The sequence below is a fragment of the Euprymna scolopes genome, chromosome 19, assembly GCF_053919585.1.
Source record: "Euprymna scolopes isolate OS-2025 chromosome 19, ASM5391958v1, whole genome shotgun sequence".
In the NCBI taxonomy this organism is placed as follows: Eukaryota; Metazoa; Mollusca; class Cephalopoda; order Sepiida; family Sepiolidae; genus Euprymna; species Euprymna scolopes.
The window spans coordinates 52,120,330-52,134,213 of record NC_136500.1 but is presented as its reverse complement, the minus strand read 5'-3'; the positions used below and the strand labels follow the sequence as shown (position 1 = coordinate 52,134,213).

At 35.3% G+C, this 13,884-nt stretch overlaps 1 protein-coding gene across 2 annotated transcripts in view; it reads left to right on the top strand.

Moving 5' to 3' along the window:
- Positions 1 to 13,884, top strand: part of LOC145303584 (sorbitol dehydrogenase-like) — a 95,134-nt gene that overhangs the window by 74,142 nt on the left and 7,108 nt on the right. For both annotated transcript variants that reach the window (XM_080145127.1, XM_080145128.1), the window contains exons 5-7: positions 4,181 to 4,299; positions 5,921 to 5,986; positions 10,906 to 11,081. In XM_080145127.1, the coding sequence (XP_080001253.1) occupies positions 4,181 to 4,299; positions 5,921 to 5,986; positions 10,906 to 11,081 (361 nt within the window). The remainder of the gene's footprint in view (positions 1 to 4,180; positions 4,300 to 5,920; positions 5,987 to 10,905; positions 11,082 to 13,884) is intronic.

Sequence of the window (13,884 nt, the reverse complement as noted above, 5' to 3'; positions counted from 1 at the left end):
TAAGGGTTATTGTGTGTACACTAATCAGTGGGATAGTACCGTAGTAATAGTTAGTATTGGGGATTTGATAAGGTGTCATTACTTAAGGGGGCGGTCATCAGAAATTGGTTTGTGTTGGACTTGAAGATATCCAAGTTGAATTCCGGGGGGGGGGAACAGGCAAGCGCAGAGAGTTCCACAGCCGTGCGGTTCTGAGAAAGAAGCTTTGTTCATGGAATCTACGTTCTAACGAAATCTTTATCAATCTTATTTAGATAGGTGCGTCACGCCAAGTACGGTTGTGGATATTCTTGCTCAAATCCTATCGAATTTGTACACTGAGTTGGAAAGGCATGAACCTTAATATCCATGCCATCTTAAAAATAATAAATAAAATTTATTTCTGCTTTTTAGTAATTTGCTGTTTATTTCTTTTTCTTCGATTTTAAGTTTTCTCTTTGTATATTGGTTCCATACGTTTTTGTTTAAAATGTTAAAACATTGCCCGTAGCCATTGCAAGTTAGTTGGAACGTTAAATAGCTGCACTCGTTCGCCTGTTTCTGTTGCATTGGCAAACTAGTACGTCCGGGGTTCATTTGGGTATCGTTTCTTGTGGCACTCGAACGTGAGGAGGTAAAGGCATGGTCAAAGCGCATACATTCAGAAAACTATTGTTTTAGAATCACAAAATCAAAGAAGAAAAAATACGCAATAAAAACAAACTTTTACATAGTGAGTATACAACTTGTCGGATATTGTCGAACCCAAACAAAAACTAATATCACTTGTATGCTGTTCTATGCAAGTGTTTTGGAATTGTAGACATTTTTTTTTAAATCACGGAAAATATTTCACAGTAAACGGAACGTTTATCGACTAATGTTTTTCATCCCAATAAAAAAATTACCCCTATAAAAAACAATTAAATTGCTTACATTTTTTTATGCATTAAGTTTCCAGAAATTAGTGATGGTCAAAAAATAGGCGATCATTTAATGTTGAATTTATATCGAAACATCACCTCTAATGCCATAATGAAAAATATTAAATAAAATAAATGAATAAATAAACGGAATTGTCTGGTGATACAAAGTAAATGAACAAAAAAAAATCGTCCGTAAAAAAATACTAAAATAAATGGTGAAAACCTGACAGAAATATTTAATTATGTAGAAATTAGTATTTAAAATGTCTTTTTCTTCAGTATCTCCCCATATAAAAATTCTGTCTGTTCGTCAAACACAATTTCGTAAACATAATAAATGCATTGTGGAATTTGTCTCATTTCAAATAAACAAAGGTTTTAATTGGTTATGGTTATCGTTAGGGTTAGGGTTAGGGTTTGTCTCATTTCAAATAAACAAAGGTTTTAATTGGTCCCCCGATAAAATGAGTTTGTACCTGTAAATTCAGCCTTGTCCGTTCGTCCATTTGTCCGTTCGTGTATCCACACTTTTCTCAATAACTACGCCTTGGAATTTTTTGAAATTTTGCACAAACATTAAAAATGATATGAGTAAAAAAGTAACAGAACGAATTTTCTGAGAAAACTCCGGTTGCCCTCGTAGGGATGCCTTTCTGGTTAAAATGGCTTAAATTGACACTTTTGTGCTAATTAAAATAATTATGCCTTAGATTTTTATAAAACTTTCTGAAAAGTTGTAATTAACTGATTTCTGTATAATTTTGTTTGTCTATAGTTCGCGATAACTCTTGGGTGTGCCCCAGACGCTCTTTTAGGGCTAATAAAAACACTCCATTTTTGGGGCTATTTTACCATATTTGTCCAAAATTTTCTGTGTTTATTTATTTAGCAATTTTGCATGGTGCAGAACTCAAATTTACTTATGTTAAGACCTAAAACTGCATCATTTGTTCATTTTCACCAGGATTTGACGTCCTCTATGGACTTTTGGGGCTAAATGAGGTGGGGGGGGGGCAACTGCTGAACTTAGTTTTTTTTATGTCTCGCCCACTGTGCACTCGTGGGGGACCATGCATGCTTCACTTGTTACTTTTAGAGATTGAGAATATTGCATTTGTTTAATGGAAAATTGCTCTTTAAAGTTAACAAGAACAAAAGATGATTATCGCAAAGATTGGATATGCCTATTGACTAGTCTTGAAAAGACCAAAGATATAGATGTAGCGTTACCCAACATTTTGTAGTCTCAGTCGCAAAGTATGCATAAAATAGGAAAGAACGTCAAGTCGCTGTTTTTCCATTGTAACAACATTTATTTCACATTCTCCCACCACGCGTGACTTCTCCTTACGACTATAGCGTCATTCACATCTTTAATTTTAATTCGAGCGTCAACCACGTTTCTAGTTTGATCATCTTCTCTAACGTACTTTCTCTCCTTTTTTTTTTGTTACCGGAGACGCCATTTCGCATGCATTTGCATACGCGTATCCGCGCTCTGTTACATAAATAGGCGGAAAATAGTCAGCAGAGAGACAGTCCCACAATTTTGCAGTTTGGAAAGAAGCTACTGGAGTAGAAAGCTTTATTATTATGTTGTGTCAAAACAGCGAATTAATGGGAACAATTAAACACACGAGCTGGAACAAGGAAGCGGAAATAGACAGAAAATTCGAAAACAAAAAAAAACACACACACATATCATAGTATGTTTATTAAAAATAAGACTAATAACTTCACATTTTACAGATGCAGATTGTAGAGAACAACGTTTGGAGCTAATTAAATTACAAACATATTTCTGTATATTATTAAGCATCCTCGAATGGGAGAGAAATTCACCAGATCAAATATCACAACAGTATTCCACACATGGTGTGCTCGTAGATTTGTAGAGATAGAGAAAAAAACCTCAGGTGTAAAAAAGTGTTTAGAAAGAAAGCGCAACGGATTTAATATATAAATTCAAGAAAGATTTAATGAGAAAGAAAGACTAATAAATTTTGGAGTCGATTTCTCATCTAGATCAGAGCAACCAATGAGAATCTTAGAAAAAAAGGGACACGCCTACGACTGAAAGATAGAAACTGAGTCTTAACAGAATTAAACGAGACATGCAATAATAAATAATAAATTGTCAGCAATAATTGCGGATAAAATGACTGGAAACATAAGCCGAGACGTTGAGATCTTCAGTTTTACCAACAGACCTGTCTTTGGTGCAACAGCATAGATTTACGATTCATATCCTGTTTCAAAACATGACTTCAAACATTAGCGATGACAGGAGAGAACAGAAGAAAACTTGAATGCTTACTAGACACTATCATTGGTCAATCTGGCATGAGTGTACTTTTCCCTACAAGTAAACCCTGACTAAATATTCGAAATTACATAGTATCCGTGGCCCAAATAAGATCTTCTCAATATGGTAAACAACTCTGACTTTTACAATAAATGGTGCACCTTCTCCAAGTGGTGTTACCTCAAGTAATAGCACGAAGCCAGATACTCTACCAGAGTAGATGAATTATTGTCCTGGAATCCGGTAAGACCAAGAGACCACAAAAAAGATATACTAAAAAATATTTTATTAACTCAGTGTTTGAGAGATAAAGGAGAACTGTAGTGAAATATTCGAATATTTATGTACTTCAAATCGAGATCAAGTGTTAGGCCCCGGAAGTGAGCCCCTTGATTTCTGAGAACTTTGATTAAAAATAATAAAAAAATAAATAGATCGGTAAACATTATCGATAGCTTTTGAAATTATTTTAATAGTCCAAATCAATTTATTTTGCTTTAACTGCGTAGGGTATATAATTCTTCCTCAGTTATGTAATCCTCTTAGCCAAGCTATTAAATTGAATGATTTCTGTGACCAAAGAATTCATTGACCTAATGTCACCTGACAGGAAAAGCTCTTATGATTTGTACATTTTATTTTGAAAAGTTTTCAAATAATTTTTCTTTCGTTCTTTTTTTTTTTTTTAATTAACTGTGCAAATATTGCCTTCATAATATGGAACTGTGCAATATTGCCTTCATAATATGGAACGTAAAACTTGCCATTATCGTAAGAATAGCTTATCATTTTCGCAGTAGTATTTCTAAGATTTCTTTACTGGTACTAAAAACTATTGTTTTAACACTGACAAGTTTCTAACAAAAAATGTACTTAATAGTGCCATGGAAAAGGGTACGCTATTCCTTTATATTCTGCAATTCAATACTCTACTGCTTTTTAGCAAGATTTGTTTTTCTGTTTGTTTCAGACTGCCGGACAATGTAAGCACAGAAGAAGGGGCATTGTTGGAACCGCTTTCTGTTGGAGTTCACGCCTGTCAACGTGCAGAGGTAACCATCGGCTCAACAGTACTCATTTCAGGAGCCGGTAAGCACGCGCGGTTTTATTAACACATTCATAAGTAAATTCATTGTCTTTCTAAAAATTAAATCGATCAACGTTTTACTTCAAGATGGAGACAGAGATCAATAATATTGTTGTGGTTCCAAAAGTAAAGATTTTTATTCGTTTAACTCAAAATGTTAAAGAGATACGAAGGCGGCAGTGGTACCAGAAACATGAACGATATTTTGTGTTCCAGAATTGATTTTTATATGGTCACCACCATTCTAATGCACTTTTGCCAGCGATGAATGATGGCCGTGCATGAGTGTCCGGAGCGAGCCTTGTCATATGACAATCTTTCCAAAAGTAAAGCTTTTGAGGCTTTTTTTTACTCAAAAAGTTGAAGAGTTTCGAAGACGTAAAGTGAGTGGTCTTTTGTGCTCTCGAGTTAATTTTTCTACATAGTCACCACTATTCTCAATGCACTTTTGCCATCAATTCAATGATGCATTTCTGCTTCTGACGCACGTCCATGACAGGCGTTGCTTCTTTAGAGTCTCACACAGTCGATATGTATTACAAAGAGATGAAACTTTCAGGTCATTATAACAATGCAATTTACAATTCCCCTCTGATCCATTCGAACGAAATAAAATAGGAGGAATTACTTTGGGAACTCCTATCTTATATTAAAAAAATATTCACACTATATCCTAAATAAATCATATTGCTATAAAAGTGTCAAGGGTTATTGTACTACTGCAATAGGAGAGAGGCCAGATTTTTAGGGTAAGCTAGGAAGAAAAATACCAGTTCACTTTTTAATTTTTGTATGTAAATCTGGTTAAAAAATCAATTTATCTCAGTATATTATTATATATCTATTCCTGTTTGTTTATATCTATATTTTTATGCATTCCGATTTTTATTTTATACTATCCTGGGCGCCCGGTGTTGTCCGGGTGTTTGGAGGTGTGTGTTCAGCAAAAAAAAAAAGGGCAGTAGTAGGCAGGCAGGCCTGAATCCGTATCGCGAAGGAGGAGATTAACGTAAAAAAAACGTGACGTCTTTGCCGTTGCGCCCTCCGCCAAACCGATAGTGGCGAAGATTTAAATTAAGGCTAGTCAATCGAAAAGACTTTCGAAAATATCGGCGAAAAAAGCGACCTCTCCTTGTAGAAAAGTGCCCAGTTGAGAGTGAAAAATTAATGTTTTTGGCCAAATTTTCGATATTTGTCGTCTGAAGGGTCGAACTTTAAAACGATACCGATTTAGTGAAAATCCGTCGCCTCTGTTAAAAGTTTTAGACAGACATACAAGCATACATACATACATACATACATACATACATTTAAACAGACAAGTGAGATTTATATTATAGATTTCTATAAATCGACTATTTTCTATTTCCCTTTATATTTTTGTTACTTTCTGTTTCTGTTTCTTCTTCTTTGCCTCCTCTCATCTTTTTTATCTCTCTTTCTCGCTATTTAAATACAATCATCTTTCGTTTATCAACCATTCTTTCTCTTTTTCTACCTCTATTCCCTCGCTTTCTTTCTCATGCGTATGTTTTTTTTTTTTTCATCTACTTTCTCTCTTTTCACTCTTTCTTTTTCTTTCTTTTAATTATTTTTTCTGTCATTTCTTTTGTTTGTTTCTAGGACCGATTGGCTTATCATGTTATTTGACTGCAAAAGCAATGGGTGCCAAAAAAATTATCGTGACAGGTAAGAGGTTCCACGTTTCCATTCCCACTTTGAAAAATCAAACCCTAGTTTGTAAGAATGGTATTTTCAAGATCCGGTGGAATTTATGTAACGGTAACAACAGTGCCCTCTTAAACCCACGAAACTATGATTATTGTTGAATTATTATTGTTCTGTGCCGTATTCAAGGTTTAATATATAATACTCTCGTTCAGATTATGGTTATACTAATTTTGTCGAATGTAATCTAGTTTTAAAGTTCAATACCATATATTCTTATATTCCAATCCATTGTAAAAGATAATGATAAATTTTCTGCTGATTTATTCCCAGAAAAAAATTTAAGGAACATTTCTGAGAAAATAGTCATGAATGAATTGTTCTGTCTACAGATGTCATATAATTTATTAGAATAGTTTTTTTATATGAATATACACTAGGCGATATGTTTAGTGGAATGCATAGGTACAATGTATGCAGACGACGAGCAGACGACGGAACAAATATTTAGTTAAGCAGCTGTTATTTTAAACTGCAATGTCTCCTTGAATATGAGGTCTCATGCTGTGATTATGAGCCACTCGAGATCTTCCAAAATTAATGTTCATACTAAACGGTGAACCTCATGGTCTGTAGGTTTTATGCCCGTAGATTAAGAGCTGATAATCTTGAGTGAGTTTTTTCTGTGATGTAAATTATATATATATATATATATATATATATATATATATATATATATATATATATATATATATATATACTAGTAAAAGTTGCCGTCGTTGACTGGGTTCAAAAGCAGCCTACGGAAAATGGACTCTGATTTATGAAAGTATGATAGGTTATGAAAAGGAACGGTTGTAAAGAGATAGCTTCGAGTTTGGGGCTATCAAAACCAAAGCAAAATATGATGAAAGTTAAAATAAAATAGATAAACCCCATAATTTATTATACCATACATGTTTACACTGAAACAATTATCACAATATTCTGTGGATCTATATTAAAAACCTTGTTAAAATTTGTGACATATTTCCATTCTATGGAGGTCAGTTGCGAACGAACACCCCATAATTTTATTATACCATATTTCTTCAGACTGAAACATAACTATCAAAGTATACTTACGTAGATAGATATGAAAAGTATTTATTAAAGTTTGTGCCTATTCCCATACTTTGGAGGCCAGGCGTGAATGCAGACCCCCACAATTTTATCATAGCATCCCTATTTAAGTTAAAACATACTTATCAAATTATTATTATGTACATCTATATCAAAAACACTTGTAAACGTTTTTTTTATTTTTAAATTTTTTATTTCCATACTTTGTGGACCAGTCGCGTACGCAGACCTTACAATTTTAATGAATCGTCATTATGCCAGATCAAACATACCCATTCCTGTGTCTCGATACATCTTCTATCGTTATATGTGATCAGTTTTCTATAATAGTCAACCATATAGGAGCCTATTCGTGACCACACGTAGACGTCCAGCTTTATATTATTGATATATATATATATATATATATATATATATATATAGTTGAACGGAAATGCTGACCACTTCCTGATACCGGTAGAGATGATGTTTAATTCCCGACCTAAGTTGAAAAGCTGTCTGTGCAGTGAACAAACACAGACTTACCTTCACACTTTTAGTTCCCATCTATTTTGATAAAAATCTAAAAATAAAAAAACATACAAATCACGGAAAGTTTACAGACAATATATAATAAAACTAAGACAATTAGAACACATAAAAGAAGCTAATCACGTAGACTTGACTCAAGAGTAAGCATTATAGACCTTCTCCAGTTAATGCGGGCCTTTTAACTCGATATATCCACAGATCTAAGAGAATCGATTTGCGCGTCCTATACTTTCGATTAATTGTAATACAAATGTAGACCTAAAAGAAGAAAAAATAATTAAAGTTATCGATGATTACAACTGTGGCAATAACTCAACTCATAAAAGGTTGAAATAAATAAATTGTCTTAGAAATAAGTTTTTGGTAATTTGGAAATGAGTACATTATAAATATCAGGAAACGTTCATCTTTTATACACCCTGCTCATTTAGCCGCTTCTGTCAATTCAAAATTACAATAGTTGGCTAAACAGGCGTTGAACTACGTCAGATCATGAAAATGAGAACGAAAATATTCCAATAAATTTCCATTTGTCATCATGAGTCGTCTGGAAATGTAACACCTGCGATGCATCGATCGGTATTACATCAACATTCCTCTGCACATTATTTAGCAGCCATGTGGTTTGTCTCCTGGGGCTTTCATTTTAACCTAGCCCAAATTAAGTCATCCTTGTCCTATTTGATTTTCAGCGAATTCAGTTCAATTTTTACTAAAGTTACAGTATTATAATCTTCCACCTCAACTTTCCGATCTAATTTCGGTTCTAGTGACTTTTCGTTGGTTTACATTTTAGATTGGATCGACGACTGTAATCAACAGTAAAGGAGACAATAACTTTCTTCAAACTGACACACTATTTATTTCCAATAACAGTAACCACTAATTCTCGCTTAACTGTGAGTAAAAGCGAAATCTGAAAATCCTTTATTTCTATTAACTTGGACTATCCAAATGTACTCGAACCTTGACAAATGTACTGTTCATTCGATTGTACACTGTTAGGAAAACTTGGACACTTTTAAACCTCTCTTCTAATTAAAAACTGGTCAATATATCTCGAAATGCCTATTAAGTCTATACTACGTCCTGAGGTTTTTCATTCCGGAATTTATAGACAAATCCTTTCCCACAAAAGAGAAGTCGCGAGCCTGGCTCCACTATCGTTACTTCCATGGCAAATGCTCGTCTGAGCTTCAACCTATGCCCCGGCATAACTTTCACAAAAACGCTCGTCTAGCTACAACCACAATTAACAATTCCCCCACTTTCTATTTAGACCTAAATCTAAATAAAAATTCTATGAATAAAGCTTCTTTCCTAGAACTGCCCGCCTGTATAAATGTGTTCTGCTGGCCTGCTTTCCAGTTGACTACATTATGGTCGTCTTCAAGTCCAATGTAGACAAGTTCTTGTTGAGCCGTCCCCTTAAATAATTAAATTCTACCCAACTTCCACCACTAACCATCATTATGCTGCTCTCTGTGACAACCGTGCATTCATTAACCTTTATCCTCGAGTGGCCTTTAAGTCTTGATAAGTGGTGACTCCTTTTATAATACAAAATCCGAAAAGGTTTAACAACCCCGCTTCTGTTAGAAAACCCTCAGATATTAGGCCCACGATCTAAATCGGGATCCAGGATCGCATTCAAGTCTCCTGGTAGAATTGTCCAGTTGGTCATACTGATGAAGCAGTCGATCCATTAAATAACGGAAATACACTCATTATGGCTAAACCTTATTTAGCCATTGTGAGCGGGTTTCTTCTTTGACACATGAACTAATATGACGAAACGACGCATCCTTTATGTTACCGTTTAGAACGCGCAGTCACCATTTATGATCAGAAAAACAAATTCATTCAGGGTACACTTTACTAGTCAGGAAAACCCTCGTTGAAGAAGAGTCAAACTATTCTGAATAAAGATGGGCATCTTTAATCCATACAGCCACACTCACGCTCAGTCACACTCACAGTCACACTCAACCAAAATAAGATGTATTTCGAGCGCAGTAAATATCCACACCGATACGTTGAAAGTCACGAATAACTTGAAGTTTACTAGAGTCATCCCATAAGTGTATCCCATTCAAGCTCATCAGTATGGATATCGTTGTGGTATCTTAGAGGATGTATACTAAATTAACATCATTAGTTTGTCTGATGGACACTTGGAGTCTTATTTCAGTGTTGATGACGCAATCCTAGGACACGCTACCGACATCTCAAGGGAACGTCCATTTAATAGGTCTACCGCCATGCACAACTTTTTTTTTTTTTTTTTGTTACTCACGTTTACCCATAACAAAGTATATCGCCACTGGATGTAAGGGGCTACTAATTAGGACCATGCCTAAGAAAGATTAACAAGATCTTGGTTTACGTTACATTTAAACTTCTGCATAGCAGTACAGTTAAGGAAGCAGGAAGGGAATTTTAAAATCAAGTTGTTTCAAGGAAGAAACTATTAGAGTAGAAAGTATTTTTTTTTTTTTTGGTTTTTAAGGACCTCAACATTAAAGAGGTGTGATTTTGTTATTAAGAGTGTTTGTCGTGGATATGTACGTCGAGGAGGCACAACTGCAACAAGTTCATCACAGCACATTCCATTAAAATATTTGTAAAAGAGGAACAGGGATGCAACATTGGGGCGATGGGATAGGGGTTGGACTTTGTTGACAAAGTGGGACCTATTAGATTGAAGATTCTTTTGGACCCTATCACAAGAAGGAGAGACTAGTGGTAGATGCACAAGCCCTAATGTGGCAGCAATACTCCATGCTTGGGCGTATAGTGGTTTTGAAAAGGGGGCACCTTCTTTGCAGCAGCCTTCACAATGTCCTCAATGTAGTTGTTCCAGTTAATATTTCCTATGAATGTTAAGCCGAGTAGTTTGAAGGAAGAATTCTCAGGTATAGTGTGTTTTATCGTTGATATTGGTGGTTGGAGAGGCTTCTTGTAATTGACAAAGGATAGCAACTTAGTCTAACTAGCATTGAATGTTGTTTTTAATTTTTAAATATGTTTCTTTGCTAGAGGGAGTCATGTACGGAAGAAAGAATTCCATTCCTTTGCCTATTCTCTCAGTGTCACTACAGTTATAAATATAATTGCAGCAGAGAAGTTAAATACCAACTTTTAACCTAACTGTTATCTATTTCAATATGTTTCGGATGGACCAAACAGAGCCGTTTCTTTCTAACTCTCAATCCTTTCGCTATCTAATAATAACCATCCTTTTATTATTAGAGACAAACCAATATTTCACTTTCTTTGGATAACAGATATCGACAGTAATCGTTTGGAGTTTGCCAAGAAGATCGGAGTAAAACACGCTTTGTCTGTGAGAGCAGGGACTCCGAAAGAGTTGGCTTCTCAAATTGAAATGACATTGGGTCAAAGTCCAGAAATCGCGATTGAATGCAGCGGTAATCCAGCCGGCTTAAAGACATCTATATTGGTAAGATATCATTCTTTATTTAGCAAAAATATACTCGCTCAAAACATACACATAACCGCATACGACACACACCCGCACGCGCACACACATATTGTAATTCCTGAAAGTTGAGCACTGTTTGGGAAATAAAAGAAGCGGATGAGGTGGTCCTGTGGGAAATGGCAACTTTTAGTCGCTCGACCGCTATACGTCGTCTTAATAATGTTGTCCTTTATAAATGTTAAATTTCCCTTAATTCTCGAGGCGGTGGCTTAGGGGTAATGGTCCTTGCAAATGGAAGCAGAGGGGTGGTTTCGTCGCAGAGTTCGAATTCTTCAACCAGCGCCAATTGTAATTTCCTGCACTGATGACTACGAAAGCAGGAAACACTAGTCTGTAGATATAATATGCAGACTTTGTTTTTATCATTAGTATACATTTATTGAAAAATTTAATTATATATTGCCTGCATAGTACCGATGAAGAAATATTCTGGCGATAAAAAGATTCATATAATTGTCAAACTTCTATTGTGCTGTAGATTTGACAATACAATTGAAGCATATATAAGGTGGAACGATAAAAGTGTCGCCCTAAAGAAAACAACACTACAGCTTAATTTTACAAGTTTCATTAAAAACAATCAATTCAGGTAACTCGATTATGTAGTAGAGCTAACATCTATTCAATGTAGCCGCCTTCAGCCTACATCACCGCCTCGATACGGGTCCAGAACTGGGAGCATGCCTTTTCTACAAGCGCCGGCAGCAACTCGGCGAATACTTGACGGATGGCGGCGATTAGCCTGGTTTTGGTGTTGTAGCAGGTCATGCTTGTGATGTTCTCGACGTATGATCAAACGAAGTAGTCTAGTGGGTTCAGGTCGGAAAATGGGGGGGGGTCAGTGAGAGAAGTTTACAAAATCGTAGCATTCCTTTCTGAAGCCAAGCCAGGTCTCATTGGACTTGTGGACTGGCGCCGAGTCCTGCTGTCACACCCAGGATCTACCAGCGGCCATCTCAACACATCCAGGTACAGTTGGTGCTGACTTTCAAACTGACTTCGAAGTTGTGAGGTGGCATGATGTGGTCCTCATTTGAAGCTGTGCCAAAGATCATAACTGTGACCGGAAACTTTGTTTTCATCACCCTGAGCAATCATGACAATCCAGCGATCCATTTTTAAGGTGCTGGCAATGGTCCTGTTGTCGTATTTTAGATCGGTAGAAGGCATGAGTTGTACAGCGGCGCATCTCCGATCCCGCTTGTTGAACATTGTGTCCCTTTCAGACATGATAGAAGGCGCCTATAACTCTTCACATTTGTACACAACTGGCCAACAAGTAGATGGTTTGCAACAAAAAAAAGAAAACCGGTTTGCACCAAACGGAAATGGAATCACGCCGTCTTTTCTAAAGGGAGAATTTTACCGTTCCAACCTATATTATATGCAGGGAAAAGTTTTGTTGATCATGACATTTTAGAAGCATGATCATTGAAAAATAATAAATATGTTATAAATTACAAATTGAAATATATATATATATATATATATATATATATATACATATATATATTTAAAAACTATATATACATATTCCAAAGACGAACCAGCGATCAAGGGCTATATTTACAACAGGAACTCCGAGCAAAACACCGCCTGTTAACCGGTTGTTTTCTGTTTATTTTCGTTTTGTTTCGCTATTCCAACGACACTGATGAGCTGTATTGATTTTATATTATCCACAGATGGCTGGTTCAATACAATGAAACCGCTGGTTCGTCTTTGTAATATATATATATATATATATATATATATATATATATATATATGTGTGTGTGTGTGTGTGTGTGTGTGTGTGTGTGTGTGTGTGTGTGTGGGTGTGGGTGTGTGTGTGTATTAATTTTATTTTTAAATATTATAGTTATAAAGTCCTTTTAAGAAATTTAAGTTTAAGTTCAGCCTCTTTAACAGAATAAAAAAAAACAGTCAACTTTACCACAAATGTAACATTCTAACATCCGGTCGTCGAATGATCTTATAACTGTTTATTATGCATGCCCACCGATTTAGGCATTTATAGCCACTTAATATCCGTCAGTTCTTGTATTGATAGCCGGTGGCCGAGAGCTAAGATACTAACTTATGAAACAACGGTAATGTCACAACCAGCAGTAATTATCACTGCTTACACTGATAATTACATAAGCAGGCAACACTATTGTCTGTAGAATAACAATAATTATTAATATTTTTTTATATTTATTTTATGTTTTTCAAAACATTTTCAAATCAAAGTACACACACACACACACACACACACACACACATATATATATATATATATATATATATATATATAATTATAAAACTCAAATGACCTTGTGACAGTTGTTGTAACCCCACATCCGGTTTACGACTTTCGGTTGCGCATGTGTACATAAGCACAAACCCATAACAAAGTAAACAAATAAACACAAATCGCCAGTTTTGCAGAATTTGACCGGCGCACTGAAATATTAACATTATTATTTAGAAATTATTATTTAACATGGGAAGGGTGGGGATGTTTTGCAACTATTCTATATTACAACTATACTGTCGCAATTTTCTTACAAATAAATCAACTTTGACAACCATCAGCACAATTTTCAACGGCGATTTCTCCACCGCCTTCTTTTTCCCCCATTTATTCTCCATTTTTTAATACACCTTTCTTAAAAACGTTCATACATTTTCTTCTACACTACCAACATAAATGAATAACCCCGAAAATATGCTTTTTTAAGTTGCGTAACAAATAAATAATCAACGTGAAATAAAA